Source organism: Hermetia illucens, chromosome 1 (assembly GCF_905115235.1).
Source record: "Hermetia illucens chromosome 1, iHerIll2.2.curated.20191125, whole genome shotgun sequence".
Classification (NCBI taxonomy): domain Eukaryota; kingdom Metazoa; phylum Arthropoda; class Insecta; order Diptera; family Stratiomyidae; genus Hermetia; species Hermetia illucens.
In genome coordinates this window covers 59,667,206-59,691,266 of record NC_051849.1, presented here as the reverse complement: position 1 = coordinate 59,691,266, position 24,061 = coordinate 59,667,206, and the positions used below count along the sequence as shown (strand labels likewise).

The window sequence follows — 24,061 nt, the reverse complement described above, 5'->3', positions numbered from 1 at the left end:
TATATAACTCTCCAAAATGTATTAATGTTATTAATGAAAATTCAACTCTCAACTCTGATTTTTCATTGGGAAAAGTTACATATTTCGAAAACAAAATTTTCAAACTTGTACAAAGAAGTTACGGGAAGCACATTCTGTAGCACGAAGTACGATGATCGTCGCATGTTGGCTATTTCCATTTCGCGCAACAAATATTAGTTTTACGATCTTTGTCTGTCAGGCAAAAAAAACAGCACTTTTTCTTCTTCAGCTTTTTCGAACCGACCTCTACATCAGGTTGATTTACATCGTTGGCACCTCGCAAATATTCTGTAATAGCAATTTATGAATTTCAGGTTGTGTCGCGATAAGATGCGGTTTGGTAAGCGACAACGCAAGGTTTTATCCCCGTCATATCTATATCTCGTTGTACCAATTTCAGAATTACAACACCGAAACACTTTCAACTGGTACTTACCCGATGTATGGAATAGCATTAACCATCATCCAAACAATTTTAATTCCATAACGTGCCGGTTTCCATTTTATATACACACGCCAAAAAAAAAAAAACGCCGTGGAAGAGCTGTTCAGTCAAAAAATCACTTGACTGATAATTATTTTGGCAGCTTAACACAAAAATTTCGTGAATTGGTGGCAAAACATCTGCAGCGCGACTTTCAACCTGTGTGTTTTTATCGTCAAACCTAATTCGATAGCTAATAAATTCAAAGCGTCGTTGTGACATCGTCACTTTACAGATCATAGTTCCGAAATCATGTGCCCATAATTCTTTTACATCCACCCGATTGCTTCTATTTACTCCTAAATAATACAGAAACCCTATAAACGCTTGCAATTTATTCATCGTCACAATTCGCAAAGACGCGGACCAATATTCGGTTGGACAGCCAAGTGTCTTTCAATTTCATGTGTAAACAAGGCTTTCCAGGCTTCTAGTGGTGTATGCAAGGTGACAGCATCACGAACAATTTGAGGCGAAATTTCTATTACCGTTTATCGGCGTCCTCTTAGTTCCGGAGCTTGGAGACACTACTTATGCTTGTCTTGGCCGCAGGCGTATTCCGTCTTTTTGTTGGAGCGTTTTGTTGCTCATTTACGTCTTCATCCGTTTCGTCATCGTACATTTCTTCAGATTCTTATCGAACACGCTTGCTTCGGAACTGCAGCGGTTATCTTCTTCTATAGGATCAATTTCGGTTTCACAGTCCTCACCGCCGAAATAATGTACTTTCTCCCGAGGACGCAATATGCGACGAACTTCTTTGTCTGACCACTGCGCCATTTCCTCCGAAGAGTTTGTTAAAATAATTTCGTATTTTATTGTGTACCGGGAGTTTTTCCGGGTGCATTTCCAATCACAATAAACGTTTTAAAAGGAAATTTGGAAAAAAAATTGCTTACACTTTTGACACACGTTCCCCGTAAACTTGAGTCTTTTTCGTCCAAACGAAATTTGACTTGCCTGCCACTGTGGTTACATTGACACTGCCGCGCCGAGAATCGGTAGGCGAATGCTTATTGTCGATAACTTTTTACAAAGCGAAAGTGGCAACATCTCGATGCTATTCAAAACATTACAGTTACCTCTGATTTTCGGTCGGATATAAACGACCCAGGTTTACGGGCTAAGGGTTAAGAAGGCACACTGGTTATTATCCCTAATTTAGGATTACACACCATTATTTTTAATTCGATAATATAATACAAAACTCACTATATATTATTTTATTCAGCTTAAATAGCTTCGTGAACCATAACTTAGTCAATGTCTGTCTAATATATGAACTTCTTCTGAACTGTAGTTTAGTATTACTTATAAATCTACGCTTAGGTACCCACGTGGTAAACCATGTAGATTTTTTTGGGTGTTAACACAAGTGTTAAGGGGTACGTATTACACATGTGCTATATTTTTGTCGTCATCATCAACAGCGCAACAACCGGTATCCGGTCTAGGCCTGCCTTAATAAGGAACTCCAGACATCCCGGTTTTGCGACGAGGTCCACCGATTCGACATCTCTGTCTGGCATCCTGTCGTAGGCCATCGTTCCATCTCAGGCAAGATCTGCCTCGTTTTGTTTTTCTACCATAGTTATTGCCCTTATAGATTTTTCGAGTTGGGTCATCCTCATCCATACCGCAACCGATTGAGCCGGGTTTTATGCACAACCTGACGGTCATGGTATCGCTCATAGATTTCGTCGTTATTTAGGTTACAAAATCGTTCATCCACATGAAGGGGCCAAAAATTCTTCGGAAGATTCTTTTTTGAAACGTGGCCAAGAGTTCGCAATTTTTCTTGCTAAGAATCCAGGGTTTCGAGGAATATATGAGACTGTCAAGATCATTGACTTGTATAGTAAGAGCTTTGACCTTAAGGTGTTTTTGTAAGCTGAAATAGGCTCTGTTGGCTGACAACAACCGTACGCGGATTTCATCATCGTAGTTGTTATCGGTTGGTCTTTTCGACCCTAGATAGGAGAAATTATCAACGATTTCAAAGTTGTAGTCTCCTATCTTTATTCTTCCCGTTTGACCAATGCGAGTTGATGTTGTTGGTTGGTTGATTTTTGGTGCTGACGTTGCCACCATGTATTTCGTCTTGCCTTCATTGTGGTGCAGTCCAAGATCTCGCGCCGTCTGTTCGATCTGGGTGTACGTCTCGGGTCGTTCTTCTCATGATATCGATATCGTCAGCATAGGCCAGTAGTTAAGTGGATTTAAAGATAAAGTACCCCTCGCATTTACCTCAGCATCACGGATCACTTTTTCCATGCCCAGATTAAAGAGGACGCTATATTTTTGTCTCGCCCGCAAATCATAATACTCGTTCAAATTTTGGTAGAAAGCTAATTATTTTCAGGGAAAATGTGCATTTTACTCCACCTTCCCGCTTTGTAGAACATCTTCCTGACCTGCTTTTAGTAGTTCAGGAAATAATGAGATATTTTCAGGTTTGTTATCTTTTTGTCGCGTACTGTAGACCGTAGTCAGTTGACTATTGTGTAACAACAGCGGATCCAGGGAGGAACGTTTATTTTAGAAATATTTTGAATTTCAATCTGAAATTTTAAGTGCATTTCCAATATATATTACTTTCGAAATATGCAAAGTAAAACAAAAAATCGATTTTTTTAGATCGTCACGTTGTACTACATACTAAAGGACCATAACGAACGCAGTGGTGATTTACCTTGGGCAGCATACGGCTACGAAAATATCTGAGCCAACAGGTAACTTGTCTTAATTGTTGTCGAAATGGTGAGTGCTCTAAGAAATCTTATTATTGACTTAGCGAGGTTTAAGAATAAAGTGGTTGACAAATTTATAAAACCCCCAAAAGATTATGTTTTAATTAATGTTTTTTGATTTTGTCATATTAAATTAAATTAATTAAATTAATAAAATTTCAAATTTCATACACCATTTATCGTCTTGGCCTCGCCTGGCCCATTCGCGGGTAATGCTCCTGACCTTGATTATGGTGGTTATCACCATGCGACATTGAAATGTACATATATCAGCGACTAAAGCAAAATCAACCGCATCTAGACTTAGCTGCAAATATGGACGTGCAAACAAATTCACTTTTATCTTCTCGTTTGTAGATTAGGCGAATCGAATATTCACTAAAGTGGATATGACCTTACTCTTGACCGACTTTTGGCAGAATAAAATTAATTTAATGTTGTAGAATTTCCACTTTTCTCCCATCGTCAAGTTCAGTTTCGTCGTGCATTTGCTGGGAAATTGTCTCACTTCCTCATCGAAATGAATCGAAAACAACTGTGTTCGCCAGAATGTAATGATTGACATCAGCTACTGATAGCCACGCGAGTGTGGACAGACGTGAAATGCCAAGAGAGAATCTTACATAATTTATGCCACAGATAGCTGGATATTTTTTGTTGATTTCAGATATGAGTAAGTAGCCTATTATTTGGTCATTGTCATTTTCGAAAGCCGGTGGAGATAACCACCGCACTTTTACTATCATATTCAGTTCACATCGTATGTAGCCGTACTGGCCGTACTAATTGGTGGCAGTTGGGAGTCTACCGCGACCGGAGTAAGTTGTGAAGTGCTAGCACAGTTCAATCTTATAACAATAAAGCAACAACGTGAAATGGCGAGCAAAGCTAGAACAGAGAAAGTTGGAATTATTGGAAGGTAAGTTACCAGTGGCACTATTTTCTCCTTCTTGACATGCGTTCCTAATTATTGATTTTACCCGTAGTGGCTTGATTGGCAGATCATGGGCGATGCTTTTCGCTTCCGTGGGATATCAAGTCTCCCTCTACGATATTATCCCAGAGCAAGTATCTAATGCATTGAAGAACACCGAAATTGAGTTGAAAAACCTGGAGAAAAATGGACTTTTACGGGGGCATTTGAATGCACAACAGCAAGTTGACTGCATCAGCGGAACCTCTAGCCTCGAGGAGCTGGTTAAAGATGCCATTTTCATTCAAGAATGTGTTCCTGAGAACTTGGACTTGAAGAAGAAGGTTTATAGTAGTCTGGATGCTGTTGTTGGAAACAATACGATTCTATCAAGCTCAACAAGTACATTCCTTCCATCTAAGTTCAGTGAAGGGTTGAAACATCAATCGCAGGTATGAGTAGACTAGTGCAAGTTAGTATTGTTAAGTACTAAAACAAGGAGAACTAGTCTCCAGACTACTCACGGGAAAACTTCTGAATCTTGTTTATAATATGTAGATTAAAATAAAATTCCCCTTTTCCGAGTATCCATTTCTGAGAAGCAATTATTCATTTTAATAGCGCTGCTTTGCGTTCAGAGCTTTATACTTGTAGATAGAAAGCTTCACAACATTCGATTCACTAACTGTTCCCCTTTGCGCCCGCCTTTTCATCTCTCAGTATATGCTTGAATTTTGGGGGAGTTTGAGAATGCTTCGCATGTAGTGCCTGCAGTAAAGTAACAATTTGAAAAATAGGAGGACGAGATGTTGAAATGTGCAATTCACAAAGTATAATATGACATGGCATATTTCTAAAAAATTAACCAAACCAATTAAAAATTACAATGAAAATATCTCCACCTATGGATAAAGCCTCAATGTACGGACTTTTCCAAGAGAAGTTCAAGTGAAGCCAATAATTATGTTTTCTCACAGTTTTATTTCAAAGGTGTGAAGCAATAATGGGGCAAGAGTAGAAAATTCGGTGTAGCTGTTCATGATCTTAGTAAAACACAAAATGAAAATATCATATATTACTAATAATGTAATTTTTTACTCTAAAAAAAATTCTTAAAAATTAGTTTAAAGGTCTACAAAACCCTCAATAGGCTTTTAGTATCTAGACATAGTTTTTTCGTCGACCACTTGGAACACTCCAAATTGAAAAGGGGGGGATGGGTTGAAAGGCGGTAAATAATTCTAATCTTTAATAGAAGACAAAATTTCTTATTGTGTATATTATAACTTAGCAGCAGAGTTCTCGTCTCACCCGAATTTATTTGTTGCTTTATATTTTTACGATTTTTAAACATATAATAAATATTATATTATTAAATAAATTTTCAGGTTGTTGTTGCTCATCCGGTGAATCCCCCGTACTACGTGCCTTTGGTAGAGATCGTTCCCGCTCCTTGGACCAAACCAGAGGTTGTTACCAAAACTCGCGCTATTATGGAAGAGATTGGACAGAAGCCGGTTAGTTTAAGTCGTGAACTTGAAGGTTTCGCCTTGAATCGAATTCAATATGCTATCATCAATGAAGTATGGCGTCTTGTGGTCGATGGCATTTTAGATGTTAAAGATATTGATAGTGTGATGTCGGATGGTTTGGGAATGCGCTATGCCTTTTTGGGTACATTGGAAACATGCCATTTGAATGCCGAAGGTATGGCGAATTACTGTGAACGATACGCAAAAACAATCTACGCTGTAAGTGAAACCATGGGTCCTATACCTAAGATGGAAGGAGCTACGGCGGCGAAAATTTCCAAAGATTTAGAAGCACTTTGCCCATTGGACAAATTGCAAAGTAGGAGAGAGTGGCGCGATGCTTGCTTGACTAAACTTAGCATTTTGAAAAAGGAAATGGAAAGTAAGAAGAAATAAATTTTATCTCATGTTTTGTTAAGTTTCATATGGTGGAAATACATTTTATACTTCTGTTAATATTTTTTACTTACTTATTCGAGCTGAAAAAGAATGTGAGAAATACATTTATGAAGTAGGACGGACTTTGCTAGAGCAACTGCAGGTCTGCCGGGGGAGGGGGTAATTTCCCGGGCCCATACTTTCCTCGGCGCCCGGATTTTCCGCATAGTTTGCGTTCCGAGCGCTGATTTTCTCTCTCCAACCCCGCTGTTATGCCGTTCACCGTTCTACTCTATTAAAATCTGATTTTGCACTCAATTTAGGACGTGATCTATCAACACTATGTAACCTCGGTGAAATCCACCGGAAGCTTTAACTTATTGGGGTAGATATATCGAAGATACATGGAATTTGGGCCTCGGATTGGCAGCCGTGTTATTGGATCTCTGGTTACAAAGTGTGCAAACTTCTTCCAGAATAATTTCTTTTAAATTGGCTAAGCTCCTCAGATTCCTAGACGATCCATATTAGAAAAGTTTTTATCAATTAGCTTACATAAATTCCTGCAAAATTTCAGGCAAATGTCGTACGAGAGCGAGACATTCTTATATCTTGAAATTTATACAATGCTAGTAGGGACTAACTGGTTGAAGATGTCACGTTCAGCGACCTCCTAGCTATAGAGGAAAACATCCATTGTCATACGTCTCCCCATGCTCCTACCCCGTGTAAAATTATTCGCCCAATTGAGGTATACTTACTCTACACCTGATTGATAAGTAACTAAATTTTCATTCAATTGTTTATCTGATGAAAGAATTACTGATAACATTTTAATCATAAACAATAAGCAAAATAATTTTCCTAACAAATTAAGTTTCGAGATAAACAAAAATATGTCAGGAGGTAGACTAGGATAACAGAGAATCAAAAGTGGACTACTTGCTATCTAGGAAAAAATACTGTACATTTATGAATGAGTGCTTCAAGTTCTTCTAAGTAACAACAATAGTTTACGCCTGCGATTTCAGATCACAAGTCTTTATGTGGGGCATAGCACGCCAGCCACGCCTACGGGTCATAGCTGACGGTTCCTAACCATGCGTTTCAGCTCCCTTCATGGCTGTGGGGTACCTACAGAGAAAGTGGTCAAAGGTATTTTTTTTCTACAATTTTTCTTGTAGCAAGTTCACGCTTTTTGATGAAATGCAGCCCCGAAGTTGGATGCTATAAGTCCACCTTAGATTAGAATTATCTTTTATACATACAAGCACTCTAAAATGGGACTTGAGTTCTGAGTATTTCTCTTTCAACCGATGTTTTTGGTTAAATTTCTTTTTAAAGTTTTGTATGAAAAAAATCGATTGAATGTCTGTCTGCCCGTCATACCCGATTTACTCAGAAACAGCTGAACCCATTGTCACCAAATTTGGTGAGAATGTGTGCTCTGTGATTCCCTTTACATATAGAATGGCGCCATTTTCTGTTGAGTTAAAGGGGGGAAAGGGGTACAACATTTTTTTTCACTTAATATGGCTGTGTTGGATGAAATGAAAAGGCTCAATTAGTACTTTTCGAAACTGGTTCTGTTTTTATATTAGATAGGACAAAATGTGATTCCCAGAAAGTGAAACAGGCCTCGTTCTCAGAACCTATCCAACCGAAAAGTCTGAAAAAAATCACAAAGATGCACCCATATGAAACCTAAGCCTCAAAACCCATCCCATTCCCAAATCTGCTCAAATAAAGTCAATAATAGCATATTACTATATTTTAGAAAGTTTTGATTTTAGTTATGAATTGCTGTTGGTTTTCGTTGTCGGTAAACTTAATTTTCGTGGAAAGTTTTTTTTAGTGATTACGGATTCACGTTTCCGTTTGTGATGCCTGACGTATCTCTTTGTTTGTATTCCACCATCCGTTAAGAAGAAATGATAATTTACATCGAAGCGAGAATCAAATATCAAAATCACAGGAAGAATAAGGAAATGTCTTCGAAGCCGGGAAAAAAGAGTCTACTAACTTTCAGAAACTCACTAACAAAAAAAAGTATTATATATAACTTGTAAGCAGACAAGGGGAACCCGGGGCCAGCATGAATAAGGATGCATATGATAAACATTGAGGAAAAAAATTAAAAGAAGCTAAGTGCCTCCACCTGTCGTTTCGTGTTGGAGCCAGCAGTAATGGTGATAGCACAAGTTACGCCGATCGCTCTCCATGTTGTCGAGTGGAGGTTATATATCTCAGAGAAGGCGAGGGAAATAAGCAAGTTGTCGCTTTTGAAGAGAGAGCCCGAGCTCTCTGCGCATGGCACCAATCTTGAGAAAGAATCGAGGGGTAGATGGATCTCGCATCTCGTCAAACCCTACTTAATGAGAACAGACAAATGGAAGTAAATTCCATTTACGCCATGCATAGCAATAAGCCGGAAACAGAAAACTCCGAACTTCAGGATTCCATATTCTTCAAAAAGGAGAACATGCAACTAGGAAAATAGGTAGAATTGATATATTCATAGATAAAACAAAACATCAAGGATCGTAATATATAAGGTTAGCAGTAGCCAAACATATGATGGAAAAAGGACATAAAAAGAAATACAAGAAAAGAAATAAAAAGAATAACACTGTGGAGCTGGCCTCATATGAAAGTATCGAGAATTCGCTCAAAAGTAAGGATGAACACCGACTTACCTTGTAGGAAAACAGCTGCTTTGAAGAGGGGAAGAAATAAACACACCCAATTCTGCTCTGGTTTTTAACTTCACCTATCTACCTAAGATCTTCAATTCTACATCGGTGTCGGTTTACTCTCCGCTATCAGCCTCGTGTGAATCGCTAATATTCTCGTAGGATTAAATCCAATACTTCTTTGCGACATCTTTGCTTCTTTCTATTTTCTTTCGACCTAATCGTGCTTTAATAAGAATCCAAAGTCAACAGTAATCTGTTAAAAATATCCATACAGTATTCGCTTCTAGTGAATTTTCCCGAAAACTTCAATCGGTATTGCCTGAAGTTCCTATTGCAAACTTCAGCTGCTATTTCTGGTAATTTACCTATCGGTAATACTGCATGTCTTATAACTTGGGCTGCATTAAAATTCAGGTAGGTGTGTAGGTGACATAGGGCGCCATTTATATAATTCAACATATTTTTCGCCTGTTTCGTAGGCGAAAATTATTTCTAATATGACTTACATTCAATTTATGGAGTCCATATCAATTCTTGTGAAAGACGTTTCTGGATCTGCAAAAACTCTTTGTGATGTGTTACCATTATTAGTAATTCTAAACCTAGCTTTGGGACATCCAACAGGAGCCTCATGTTCTGCCTAAATTCTGTTTGAATTTTTTCTTTTGTTTCTTGTACAGTCTTTTTATTTGTAGCTGATCGCACTTGCCATTTCCATATTGATATTTCATATTCCATATGGAGCAAGGATTCAAGGAACCGAATTCTCGCATGGAGAATAGACAAGCCAAACTTCAATACTTCTGGGTATTCTTTGAGAGGTTTGTCCACAGATGTAGCCGCAGATGCTTGATAATGTGTCTTTGATAAAATGGTCATTCGGGACGCGAGGGAGACCTATCACATCAATCGGCACAGTATACTGAACACTTCAATTGGGTTAATGACAAAAACCGTACTTTGCTTGCTGTTATCCCATACCATGAAGATTTTTGAACGCATTCTTGACAACTGTTTTGCGTCATCTTCGGTATTCATCAAGCAAGCCACCACTCCTCTTTGTTCTTCTTATGGAGACTGTTAGGCAGGACAGACAACGTCCAGCGCCTCATGTATTGCTCGATTCAGATGATGTTTTCCTAGCTTCTCATCGCAAAGCTGATTTCGGCCAACTTGTACAAAAGTGGCTGAATCTGAATAAAACAGAATTTTCGATGACCAACTCTCATAAAATAGACTATCACTGTCAGTGGTTGAAAATTGAGAAATTGAAATATGTCGGATCAATACTATCAGCTAAGAGTGAACTGCGTTATGAAATTACTTCATGCATCAACGCAGCTTGGATGAAGTGGCGTTCCACAACTGGTGTTCTCTGTGATCGATGTATCAACGAATGTCTCAAATCGAAAATGTTCTATCGTCTCATTCGCACTGTCGTCCTCAAGGAATTTTAGTACCGGCCGACTATTGATGATATGGCCATGAAATTCACGCTTGACGAGAAGTCCCCTGTCAAGATGAATATCTAAGTCGCTGAGAAATGGTCAAACGACCGCTCGAAACAATGATGGTTTGATACGTTAGATGATAATTTGGAGTCTATCGATCTCATTCAGATTAGGCCCATGAACGAGCGAAATTGCGAAATCAGTCCAGAAAAGCCGAACTCGTTTCTGAACGGGACAAAAACTGAAGAAGAAGAAATATGTTGGAGGTAGTTTTTGGATAATTCTTGGAATCAGGATCACTATATCAACTGTCTCGGCATACACTAGTGGAAGTTTTCGCCGAAATCCCATCAGAAAAGGAATCAACGAACGGTAGGAGTGGAGATCATGGAGCGGGCGTTGCTTTGTAGTGTTTCGGTTGCATTCCAGGTCCCCAGACATCTCACAACAATCGACAATTGTTTTCACCTCAGAATATTTTTTCCTCAATAACTGATATAACAGTTTTTACTTTTTTACGCTTTTGATCCTCTTTTTAGAAAGCGCTGCAGCATAAATTTCACTCATGCGCAAAATGTGAACATTTATTGACAATTTCATAACCAAAGTCAACTTACTTTCTCTAAGAAGCCAGTCACTATGTTTTTTTGATTAATGGATCTACAAAACCCATCCATAGGCCTAAGTGTTTAGATTCGAGCTTGTTTTTTCATCTGATATTTTTGAACGCGTAAATTAAAAAAGCGTGAATTATAAATTGAAAAATACTCGTCGATTTTGTCACATTGAAGCGGGTCAGTTGAAAGGGAGTAGATAATTCTAATCTTTAATAGTGTGACGTCAGATGATTTGCGAATGTGGTATGCATTCTTGGGTACATTGCTGTGCTATTTGAACGCCAAAGGTGTGGAAAGTTACTGTGGATGATAGTCGAAAGGAATTTATGCTTTAAATGAAACTATGGGCCATAAAGCTTAACTTGATTAGAGGCACTTGGTCATTTGATTATTTTTACTACATGTGAGGAAAGCTTCTTTCCGCTACGGAAGGATTTTGTAAGAAAGGTATTTCCATTGAGTTTTCAAGCTGCCGCTGCTATAAAATTTAACAAAAAAAAAACAAAGAAAATAGGAATTATTCAAATAACAAATCATTTGAATCACTAGCAAGTGACTTTCAAAATATGCAGAGAACACACTCGCTTTTATTTGTAAAGAGAGAACTATTTTCAACTAAACTAGGGGTAAATAAAAAAACTATAAACTTGAGTAGATAATGCACTAAAATGAATGCGATCAAAGTAATCATTGATTTGAACTTTCACTTTATTTCGGTTATATAACACACCGATAAGACTATAAATATACATTTATAAGATCATGAAATTAATGCATAAAAAATGGACAATTATCCTCGATAATCTCATTAATTGTGTGAAAAATATCCTTCACCCTGTCTCTGCAAACAGCATACAAATGTAGTATGAGTTTACGAAATACAAATGTAAATTGAATAAATCGTCAGTTAGTATCACTTCTTCCCATATCTATACATACCTTGCATAGTTTGATTTTATTTAATTTAACCGAAGTGCATTTACTTCATGCCTGATCCACAGATGAGTGACAAAATTTTCATTCAACTGCTTATCTCATGACAGCATTTCTGATAAGATTGTGATTAAATCAATATGATTTCTCTAAATGATTAAGTTCCCAAACCGTAATACGAATACTCAGCAGGCCGAGTAAAACTGAAAAATGGTTTACCTAGTGTTTTGTATCTTGCGTTGATGGACAATCACAGGGGCAAAATTCAAAGATCTATTTACGAGTATCTTTTCTGCAGATCTAATATTGTGGAGAAATGTAGCTTCTTAGTATCTGGCGTACCAGGTGAATCTCCACCTGAGTTGCAAACGCAGATCTGCATATGTAAAATAGTCGGCGAAAAAAAATTGAGAAGTTGCCCCTTAAATTAACAAAGAATCGATTCAGTTGCTGCTTGCAAATGGTTATGCAGACCACATATTTCCACTAAAGTTCGTGACGATAGGTTTAGCCATTTTCGGGTAAATTGGATATGACAAACAGGCAGATTTTCAAAAATCTTTAATTATGTACAAAACTCTAAGAACTCTTTTCAATTAATATTAATAAATTCAAATAGAAGTGTTGAAATGAAAGCAGGGAAAAATCCTATCATTTCAACTTTTACTTTATTTTGAGTATATACTGATAACGCTATTTGTAAACTCGTATTTAAAGATTCTACTAACTTAGTGAATCAATGGAAAATGGAAAGTTTTGCTGTTTATTATCATTCCCGGTAATGAAGGTTAATTGCGTGAAAAATGACCTTCACACTGTCTTTGAACAGACATGCATAAGGTGTAGATGTACTACAAAGTGTGCATAGCGAGAGCCAATCTGTGGCTATTATTATTTCTCCCCACATACCTACATCGTGTAAATTCATTCGCCTCCATTGGGGTACACTCAGTTCACACCTGATCAGCAAATGAGTGACAAAATTCTCATTTAATTTTTATCTCATAAAAGAATTACTGATAAGATTGTGATTTTATACAACAAAACAATTTGATTCCCCTAACCGATTAAACTTTGAGATTAGCATATGGATACGTCCAGAGTTGTAAAATAACTAGTAAGTTCTTGGTATCTAAGGAAAATGATTATGTATTTATGAATGAATCCTTGAAGTTGAGTCGTTACCTTTAATTAAATTCAGCTAAGGTATTATACTTCCTTCACATAACATCAACTCGTTGGCGCACACTTCATTATCTTCATTTTTGGTCGGCCTTCATGTCGATTGGGACTATTCTGAGGGCAAATGTATACAGCAAAAACTAGAAAAACGTTTGATCTCCGAAATCTAGCATGAACAGTAGGAGATTAGCTGATCCTGCAATTTGGAAAATCATGAAGGACGTTGAGAAAAGTCTGAAATAATAAAAACTTGTTGTTTCTTTTTCATTGGTGTGAATATTTATTCTTGGAAATTCCGATATTTCGCGAACCACTTGTTAGTACTGATGAAGAGAACAAGTGGTTCCCGAAATATCGGTTTTTGCATAATAAATATTCACACCAACGAAAAAGAAACAACAAGTTTTTATTATTTCAGATAATTAATCGTTGGAAATACCGCATAATTTCACTCAGGTTGAGAAAAGGTGTGAAATCATAATTCTGTATATGTATATATTTTAATGGGTCTAACTTATTATATATATTCCGGAACTCCGGCTGGGTTTCTTTAGACGAACTTCATGTGGTTAATTTTACTTTGACAGCTCATGTAAATAGTTATTTCTTAACGGAATACTAATCCTTCTCCAAAAGTACCACGAAGAGCTTCCTTTGCACTGTCTGTGAAAACTATTGTGGACAACCAGGCCTGATAAGAGAGGGAGGAACGGGTGGTGTGCCCCGGGCCGGGAATTTTTTTCGGAGGCTCAACGTAGATATTTGGATGTAATTAGGGGATAATAAGCGGCTCATTTGTGTATGTATTTTTCTTTCCGGACCCAGATTTTCCGCAGAATTTTCACCTTGGACTTGGATTTTATATCTGTCTGCTAACAACCTAAACGTCCATCCACCACCATTTCATGGCTATCACATGAAATAACCTCTCATGCTGATGGTTAATGCTCAGGATGACTACACCACTTTTCGCATCTCTAGACAAACACCGAATTAAAGAAAAGTCTTTAATGGATTTCGAAAGGCAGTATTCGCCCAAATCCAACCAGGAAACATCCTGCATCTGTATGTAAAATGTTGATGTGCATAACTCATCAATTATCGAAATTGTCGTGGAAGCTCTACAGCCGATTTCGAGCCTTGGCCTTCAGGATATCCTCCCTTCAACCGATTTCGAAATCCGATTAGTGATGCGCTGCTTTCGTCAACAGAATCTGCCGGCGCTTCCGGTGTTTCCCTACCGGTCTTCGTCCTTCTGTTCTTTTCTAAGTATGCGAGTGTCGTCCATACCTGGCCAGCTAATTGCAACCTCCCCAGGTTTTATCAATTCGGACACTTCAGAATCGTCAGAATTTTTAATATTTTATTTACTGACGAATGTCTTTTTTACCCAAGAAGGGGCTTCCAATTATCACAGGTTACCGGTGGATTGAATAGTGAAGTATATTATCACAACCGACGAAATTTGATAGCTTCGGCAGGAATATTGGAGGCCAACTTACAGGGCCTTATACTCTTACAAACAGATTCACAAGTGAAGGGTATAAATCTTCTTTCGCAGGATGTCCGGCTCGATTTATTAAAAAATGTGCCACTTAACAGAAGGAGCAGGGGGGGTTTCACCAATATGGGGTGCTTCCACATAATTTCAGTAACGTTACATATTTTCTTAACCAAAAATATCGTTATGGACGGATATGATGACCTACAAGATCTGCCTATTTAAATCCACTGGACTACTTTATGTGAGGGTATTTGAAAGGAGTAGTTTAAAAGGACACCCTAAGACACATTGAAAGAATTCTTATTCATGATAACTAATGTTGCTGCAAATAGGTATATCAAATAGAATATTATTAAAACCAATATGTAACTTCAGTGAAAAACCTATTGTTTAGCAGTGGCGAGTGGTCACTTCGAACATTTTCATTTAATGTTTTATTCATTAAATTGTTGGTTATGTCTTTTTGTCCGTTTAAAATTAATTTCCCTGTTGTTTTGCGAAATTCGGTGTGCTTTTTATGGGTCACATTTCCAATTCCGTATCTGCAACTAGTTGTGTAATTAGGATGAAATGACGTTAACAAAATTGTATCGCGATGAAACAGTGTCATGTCATGGCAACCGCCATCTGCATTTGCGTGCGTCCAATACGCAAATTGCTCGCCGCAACGCTCACCCCTAGCTGAAACCAAAGGAACCCGTTGAGGTTATAATGTTGTCGGCCTTGTTCATGGACTCTGAAGGGGTCCTCATAAGGTGGCTGTAGTGGCTCGTGCGTCCGTCCTAATTAAGACATACCTACAGGATTCGATTCCCTTGGGCACGCCAACCACTACTTTCGCGTGGTTCGCGGCAGGTGGGGGCTTCAACTTTGGCGATGCTTTCTTGAGCACAGGCAACAGACTGGTAGCGTTGAGTCCCGGCCTGATGTCGAAGGAACACTCCGAGGGGACGTTTTGCCCGGCTTTTTTTTTAAAGCGAAAGTAGGTGGCTTATGGTCCGTGAACAATGTGGATGGCCTGCCTTCAAGGGAATACCGGAAGTATTTAATTGCAAGGTAGGCGGCAAGGAACTCACGATCATAGGAGCTGTAGTTCCATTGAGCGGGGAGAAAAAGCTCAACGGCTGCCAGATTTGATTCACTTTTTGGTGAAGAGCAGCACCTAAGGCAGGCATCGACGAATACGGGTAGGAGTGCATCTTGCTGAGGGGTGGTTCTAAATGCAAATGGTGACAGCCAACCAGACAACCAGGCGGGAGTCTTTAATTTTCGGCCGAGACACGAAGGTGTTAAGGATCAATTAAGATGCCGTGAGCAAGAAACGATGCTAGAAGTTTAACATGCCTAAGAACATTCTCAGATCCTTAACAATTTTCGGAAACGGGAAGTTCAAAATTGCTTGCACTTTGAGTAGATCCAGTTGGATGCCTTCAGGGGTAATCAGGTGGCTGAAGAATCTCACCTGTGATTGTAGAAATTTTCACTTTTCAACGTTAAGTACTAGACCGGCCTTAAGGAGACTTTGAAAAATACACTCGAGGTGCTCTAAATGCCCGGACTCAGAGGATAACGCGACCAGAACATCATTCAAATATACGAAACAGAAGTTGAGGTTTTGCAGCGCAGAGTGGATGAATCTCTGAAAAATTTGCGATGCGTTGTACAGTCTAAAAGTCAACCTAACGAAGTAAAGATTCCGAAAGGTGTGCCTATTGCCGTTTTCGGCAATGTCGAGAAAATACGGCAGTTTGCAATAGAGTGCGCAAAATCTCTGGAGTCGTCTGAGTATTTAGACGTCTGCAGTCGCCACAAGGTTTCAATTCGCCATTGGATTTACAGACCATGTGAAGTGGCGAAGATCTGCAAATGCCCTGCTTCGTCTTCAAAAACGATGGAGAGTATTAGGTGAACAGGATGAGATTTTTCCTGATGACCTAAAGGAAGTTTTCGGGACCTATTATGTATTGTATATCCACTCGCAATCCATAGCGGTACATGAAATCCGTGTGTAAGATTGGTATACTGATGTCCGCGATTATGAAGCGCCAAGAAAAAGCTCGTCGAAGTCCTAAACTCAAGTTTACTTGCCTCTACTATAGCTATATGTGCGGATTGACGACGAATTTGTTGCTGCGATTTTCAATGGTTGCGGTATTAAATTATTATTCTCGGATACGAGACGAACCGAAACTTCAGCGCCTGTAACGACCAGGTAGTTGCGGTCGCTCAAGGGGTCGTAGATTGTGAGGCGACGTGGTGCTACGTTTCGGGTAGCAGTCGCCAGAACTCTCGACAAGTCTAATTTAAGAAATGAAGACTCAACACCGTCTCTGTCGCTCCCGCGAGCACGCATTGATTATTGATTATAAGTCTGATTTTTTTGGTGAGAAATTGCAGGGGCTGGTGCATTTTGTAGACTTTTCAACGAAACCACGATGGTACCAACATGCCTCGGCACTTGCCGAAGGTCCCGACGACCTATTAACCGATCGTCCATTTCGGGAGGCCTTGATCTAGTCCTACTCCCCAAACGCAAAGCACCGACGGCATCGGCCAACTCAGAGGCGGTGGCTATTAATGCTGCCACCATCTGCTGCAATTGAGCCACCTGGCTTGAGTTGTCATGAGACTGCTCACTAACCATGGGTTGCACGTCGACCTAATGAGCTTTGTCCGCGATGACGGCTAGCGTATCCAAAAACCCGGCACATGCCAGTATGGCCTGTGTGCTCTGCGGGAGCCTTTGCGGCCACAAAGGCTGTAGCAGCCGCTGGCTTGGCGCACGGTAACCTAACGTTAGCTCCGTCAGTAAGGGGGGGGGTTAGCCGTCTCATTTACTGATAGGCGTTTTATGAGCTGCTCTTTTAATTGCCTATAAGAGCAGTTCTCCTGGGGGACGTTGGAGACAAGCCCAATTACCTTATCGTCCAGCTCGACCAGCGCGTAATTGCGAACGGCATCTGCTATGACGCCGCCAAAGCGAATTGGGTCTCCAGCTACGCCAAAACAGCACCCGTACGGCCACGGTAGTTACCGCGGGACTTGCCCCTGTTCCGGAGGACATAGTTAAGGAAAATGAACAACCTACAAAAGAAAGACTGCGCAAGTGTAACGAACAGAGAAACGAGCAGAAAGAATGGAAGAAAAGGCAAACGGCCCTGCGCCGTCTCTTGCGGCGTCCGCTTTATTTAGAGGCAGTGCCGACTTTTCCAGTCTGACTTTTTTTTACAAAATTTATATTTATAACAATGTGTGAACTCTATGTTAATTTCCTTCAGATCCTCTTCTGCTTCTTTGTTTTTCAATGGGGGTTTTGGTGGAAGTCCAGGTTGGTGTTGATGAAGTTGTCCAACAGAATACCAGTTCTTGAGCCAATAGCTCTTAAGAAGTCAAATTATCTGTACGTACATACATAGTACTCGTATATTTGTCCCAGCGGAAATTTTCCTCAATTTTCCTTTTAAGAAATAACGCCTTGTATCTTTCTATGGGTTGCAATAATTAAGATTCATCCAAATCCGAAATTTCAAAAGATGGTAAAACACTCGAACCACCCTAATTTTGTTTGAAGCATTCTCCCAGCTGTTTCTGACACATCAAGCTATCAAGCACGCGCGTCTATAAACAACAGCTGACCGGTTGAACTCATCATGAAATGTCTGATATTTATTTGTTTGGTGTGGGTTGTGAATAATCCAAGATGAAGTGCAACGAAAATATCAAGTTAGTTGGTACTAAAGTAATTCTTGTGCCTTATGAAGCAAAACATGTTCCTAAGTAAGTTCCAATGGCGTCCTTTGAGTTAACAGCAGTGTTTTATTCATGAGCATTTCATTTAGGTATCACGAATGGATGAAGGACCCGGAGTTGCAGGAGCTCACTGCGTCCGAACCTCTAACAATCGATGAAGAGTATGACATGCAGAAATCATGGAGAGAAGACGGCGACAGTAATTTTCAAATTAGTTTTTTTCTGTCCATTGAACTATAAAAGTGAATCAATTTCAGAATGTACGTTCCTAGTGCTTTCGAAAGAAGCATTCGAAAAAACTCAGGATGAAATAGAATCCCTAATTGGAGACACGAATTTATTCCTCTGTGATGACCCCGAAGGTCGGAAGGTAGCAGAAGCAGAAATAATGATTGCTGACAAGAATTACCAAGGGCAACGTTTGGGGTGGGAAGCGATGTTGCTTATGCTGGATTATGGGGTGTCTAAGCTGAAAATTGAGGAGTATATTGTTAAAATCGGTGACAGCAATGAAAAAAGCATAAACATGTTCAAGAAGATGCAGTTCGATGAGTCAGCACGGTCAGACGTGTTCAAAGAAGTGACGATGCGCCGAATAGTTTCGAATGAATGGTGTGCCTGGTTGCAGTCTCAAGTCAACTATGTTATTGAAAAGTATGAAAGATAAGCTGATCAGCAAAATACATTCTGGTCATAAAACGATCAAAGCGATTTATATTGTATTATTGAGTTAAGTTCCAGGGATTTTATAAAAGTTTATTATGCATAGCCTTTTCCTTATGTCAAGTCTGGCTTCGTTGCTTACGAGAGCGTGCATTCTTTGGGCAATCATTGAAAGTTGCCATGAAACATGGGGCGTACTGCGAGAACCACATCTACGCAGCACGTGCTTCGACCACAATATCTTATGTGAAGCTTCAACTCCTTCATTGTTCTACGACCTAGAGGTCTGGCTTCAAATCCCCCTGAAATCTTACCCCGATGCAAATGAGGTTCTGCGCCTCATAATCAATAGTTTGTAAAACTATTAGTAAAGAAAATGTCCATGTGTTAGGAGTACACCCGTCATATTAGGCCTTTGATGTTCCTTACCGCATACAAAGAGATTTTGCTGCCTAATCGTGTTATCATTTGAATATTTTGAAGAAACTTGTCTCCCCTTATCTTCCAACTATTGATAGTGAATAAATATATCAAAAATTAATTTCCTTAAGGGCTTTCTTCAAAAAATATTAGTTATCTTCAGTTTCGATTTCTTTGAGGTTCTATGAGACCTAATCGCATATCCAGTCGATATTATAAAGAATAACGTTCTTTTTTTAGTGGAAGGACCTCTTCATTATGATTTATAAAATAAACCACTCTTCTGAGCGTGGAGTATGCTTTCAATTTCAAGTTTATCCCACACTTAGAATATTACTCACCCTCCACGAGTTTTATATTCTAAGGTTAAGTTTATAGAATCGAAATCAACTAATACTGATTTTATCTTTGTGATCTACCGGGAATATGTAGTATTTAGTTTTCATGTGTATATATTTTTTTCGCTATATCTCAGGCAGGGTCCTTACAGATTTTCTGTCTGAATCATTCTCAGCCATACGGATTAAGTGACCCGCCCACCGCAACCTATTGAGCCAAATTTTATCCACTACCGGACGGTCGTGGTATCGCTCATAAACTGCGTCGTTATGTAGGCCATGGAATCGTATATTCTCCTGTGGAGGGGAACCAGCAATGTTTGGAGGATTCTTCTCTCGAACGCAGCTATGAATTCGCAATTTTTTTTTCGCTAAGAACCCGAGGTATATATGAAGATTGGCAAGACCATTGTCATGGACAGTAAGAACTTTGACCCTATAATGAGACGTTCCACGCGGAAAAGTTTTTGTAAAATAGACTCCGCTGGCTGCAAACAATCTGATGGAGATTTTATTGTTGTAGCTGATATCGGTTGTAATTTTCGACCTTAGATACGAGAAATTATCCACAGTTTCAATGTTGTATTCTCCTATGTTTATCGTTCTCAGTTGACCATTGCCATAGATGTTCTTTCTTTTGTTATTGCTAATGTTGCCACTATACGGGTAGATTTCGTCTTACCTTCTTTTCGGAGGTCATCCCGTGTGAAGGTCGTTTTTCGCATTTTGATTTTTTTTAAAGAACTAAATAAAGACACATCTGCGAAAATTTCAATAAATATTTATTTATATCTCGCTCATTATTAAAGTACGCCGCAACTTATCCTCCCATCTCCTAAAAAAGGCTTTTACAGGCGCAGAAATGCAGAAAAAAACGGTCCGACGTAGAAATCTGTTCTGAATAAGTCGTGAATATTTCAAAGAATTTCGTTGAAAAGATTTTGAGCTATGGTGGTGCCCGATTTTCAACATGCAGTTTCGAGAAAAGCGTGTTCAAAAATTAAAATGTGATTATCAGCAATAAAATTCGAATAGACCATTAATATGCTATACGTGGTCCATAAACCTTCAGTTTCTTCAAAAAAGACATGTGAAGCTTTGGCTTCTATTCTCGCGCTTTTAGCGAAGTCATTCGTGCGTCGTTCGGATTGTTAATTTCGCGCTGACATACGGGATGACCCCAAGTCGATGCACTGCTCCGTCTGGTCGATTCTGGAATGTAGTGACATGGGATGATATTACGAAGAATGAATGTACAAGCATCACTGGCAATTTCCGTAACCGACTTCGTAAATTAACTGAGGCATAAGGAGGAAATTCTTAGCATTTCTCGTAAATGATTTTGTTCATATTATATTTATTGATATAATAAACGTTAATATTCGTTAAGTTGAATGAATTTATGTGTTTGGGCACTAATTTTATACTCGAAAGTTATCTGAAAAAATCATTACAATTTTTATGCATTCTGTAAAAGTCGTAGAGAGGTTGATTATTAGCAAACGTCCAGCACTGAGGAAGGCGGCGATTCTCGAAATATTGGTTTCTCCAAGTCTAATAAAAACATTTACAACAAATGAAAATACTTCTTTTTCTTTATTTATTTAGATCTTAACGCTGTGCTCCTTTCTTAAAGTTTTGTGTGAAACAAAACCTTATTAAAATCGATTCGATGTCTATCTGTCCGTCTGTCTGTCTGCCAGACCCGATTTATTCGGAAACGGCTAAACTGATTGTCATGAAATTTGGTGAGAACGAGCGATCTGTAAATCCCTTTACATATAGCAAGTGGCACCATTTTGTGTTGAGTTTAATTAGGAGGGGCTCCCCATAAATGCGAAAGGGGGCTGCAACCCCCAAAAAATGTTTTTTTAGTCATTTATATATTAATATCAATTACAGACATATGTCGTATTTATATGTATATGTTAATGAACTTTTGGGGCAGTGCCTAACTCAGAGAGATTTATTTGTACATTAAACCAGCGGTATTAAATATACGCACTGTATATGACATATGTATGCTTGTGCACGAAGTAAATCGGAAATATGTGTATGATCAATTTATATACGTGTATAAGTATAGTATTCGGTAAGGGTGAACATAATATTTACGTCTGTAATATGTGCGTATATCTTGCAGTTTGAAAAAAATATGAAGAAATATTTTGGGTTTTTAGCGTAGAAAGTTTCTCAGAAAGATAAACACAAAACCTTTATACCCGAAGCACCAGCTTCCGGTATTCGCGATTTCGAATTTCGATGTTATCAGAAATACACTATATGAGGAATTTTCTGAAATACATTATTTGTTTTCTTTTCGTTAAAAGTAGGTACATACAAGGAAAAATCATTTAATTCTATGAAAAGTTTTGACGCTTCAGGTATGAAAGGTTTTGTCTTTCTTTAAGTGAGGAACTTTGAGTACATGACGAATTCCCGCCTACTGTAGCGAGTGTAGTGAAAAATACCAAAAAGGACTTGGGAAAAGAATCTTCTTCATATATGGGACTTTAGAATTTCATTCGTATGTCCATTATTCTTTTTAATTATGACGTTATCATCTTATTTACATGCCTCAAGAAGCAGTGAATTCCTGCGAAATCGATAACTTCGAACTGCTATAACTTTGAGTGCAGTGCTATGCACGGTACTATCCTCTATGCGGATGGATGAGGGGGGGGGGGGGGGTATCCGGTAAATTTAGAAAAAGTTGGTAATATACTATTATTAAGTTTATTTGACAAAATGTCGGAATGGGGCATAGTTTGAGACCTAGATTGTATTTAAGCACATCGCCCTGAATTTTTTTCAGATTTTTGGAATGAGTAGATTCCGAAAATGAGTCTCGTTTCTCTTTAAGTTTGCACCTTTTGACCCCTTATTTACCTATTTACAATTTGCATTCAAATTTTAAAAAAATACATCCCCTCTTTACATTTATGAAGGCCAATCTTTAAAAACATAAAAATGATTAGCATTGAGGCCAAAAAGTAAGGGAGAAAGTGGAAGGGCCAGTTTTTTCACCAAGCGTAGAAAGGTGTTTCGCAAAAGATTTTTTAGAAAATCGATTTGCTACTATAAAAAATAGGAAAATCTCATTCGAAATCCGATTGACTGAACGATGCCGAGTGTACTCTAAGAAGAAAATGAAACCATTTGGATTTTAAGGCTAACCACCCCGCTAAGAAGCCCAAGTTGACAGGTGCAATTAAAGCAGAACTGCTGAAGTAGTGTTCTGATAAAGATGTGAATTTCTAGAGATCGCTGATTTCCCATATATTTCAACACTTGTTATATTTTTACAGATCCGTTTCCACGATGAATGCACATTTGAGATTTTAGCCAAACCAGATCCATTTTTTGGGTAGTCGCTCAACGGAGAAATCTCATTCCAACTACGTTACCCGGACCTGAAAATACTTAACAAAAATAATCGCTTGGTCTGTTATCAGTGGTAAGGACTTTATGCTGTAAAAGGTGTGGTAAAACATGAGCAACACAAAGAAGTCCTATAAAATCGACTGATTCTGCAACCATTCCTTTTTATGCAACTTGAAGCTCTTTGCTACACAAGTCTATTTCATGTATTGTTCTTTGTTAGATTGGCTAGATAGTAGTCCTGACATGACCGCCATTGAAATCGTTTGAGAGTTGATGAAGACGAAAGCGGGTAAAGAGGTTATCACAACCAAAGCATGGCCTTTGGACATATTCATTCAAGTGTGGAGTCATCATTCGCAAATACAGTAGACAGTGATATCTCCAAATCCTGGCATTGAGACTCTTATAACAAAAGGAGGCCCAAAAAAATATTAAAAATGTATGAGTCTATTATGATTTGTTTTATGACTATATAAATAATATTAAAGGAATGTAGCTTTCTATCTTTGATAAAACCTTCCTAGAGAATTCAATTGTACATTCTGATTCTGATTCGGAAAGTCAATTTTGGAAGCGTTGAATCACGAATTTACATAAAATTCCTGGTGCGCTTAATAATTTGGCCAGGGACTGTATATTTTGATGTCACTCATCTTACGTTATACGCCCAACTTCTTGTTTGAGATGAAAGTTTTGGAGAAAACAATCGTTATTTCTGATGGAATCAAATACAAATCAACTGAAACAACGACGAAAATGCTTCACAAAATATAAACAGTCATTTGAGCCACAGTGAACGCTAAGCCTTAAGGTTTCCCACTGTTTTCAACCGTCAGCGAGCGGATTTCTCTTGTTCTTTGCTGATATCCTTCCCTTTATTTTTTTCCGATAAATGATCTTCAGAAGACGAACAAGACTTCGAATGGTTCCGTAAAAATCTGAAAGATGCCGTCATCACACTAAGCTTGAGCTAAATGAGTTCATTTAACTGGTAGTTTGAAGTTAACCATGACCGTGGTGCCCTGAAAACTTCACAGCCGTTATC

The 24,061-nt window shown here is 38.6% G+C and overlaps 2 protein-coding genes across 2 annotated transcripts; both read left to right on the top strand.

The window, feature by feature from the left end:
* The first annotated feature begins 3,962 nt into the window (after positions 1 to 3,962).
* On the top strand, positions 3,963 to 6,156 carry LOC119661460 (lambda-crystallin homolog). Its single transcript, XM_038070821.1, has 3 exons — positions 3,963 to 4,174; positions 4,242 to 4,620; positions 5,557 to 6,156. Exons 1-3 carry the CDS (start codon positions 4,131 to 4,133, stop codon positions 6,094 to 6,096), a joined length of 963 nt encoding a protein of 320 aa, XP_037926749.1. The 5' UTR covers positions 3,963 to 4,130; the 3' UTR covers positions 6,097 to 6,156.
* An 11,923-nt stretch (positions 6,157 to 18,079) lies between these two features.
* Positions 18,080 to 18,922, top strand: LOC119660148 (N-acetyltransferase 9-like protein). Its single transcript, XM_038068551.1, has 3 exons — positions 18,080 to 18,238; positions 18,301 to 18,410; positions 18,469 to 18,922. The coding sequence occupies exons 1-3, from the start codon at positions 18,162 to 18,164 to the stop codon at positions 18,876 to 18,878; spliced, it is 597 nt and encodes a 198-aa protein (XP_037924479.1). The 5' UTR covers positions 18,080 to 18,161; the 3' UTR covers positions 18,879 to 18,922.
* Positions 18,923 to 24,061: the final 5,139 nt, after the last annotated feature.

Coding starts and splice junctions, on each gene's coding strand:
- LOC119660148 (XM_038068551.1), top strand. CDS start 18,162: ATGAAGTGCAACGAAAATATCAAGTTAGTTGGTACTAAAGTAATTCTT. Junction 18,239..18,300: donor GAAGCAAAACATGTTCCTAA/GTAAGTTCCAAT, acceptor CATTTCATTTAG/GTATCACGAATGGATGAAGG. Junction 18,411..18,468: donor ATGGAGAGAAGACGGCGACA/GTAATTTTCAAA, acceptor AATCAATTTCAG/AATGTACGTTCCTAGTGCTT.
- LOC119661460 (XM_038070821.1), top strand. CDS start 4,131: ATGGCGAGCAAAGCTAGAACAGAGAAAGTTGGAATTATTGGAAG. Junction 4,175..4,241: donor AAAGTTGGAATTATTGGAAG/GTAAGTTACCAG, acceptor TTTTACCCGTAG/TGGCTTGATTGGCAGATCAT. Junction 4,621..5,556: donor GGTTGAAACATCAATCGCAG/GTATGAGTAGAC, acceptor ATAAATTTTCAG/GTTGTTGTTGCTCATCCGGT.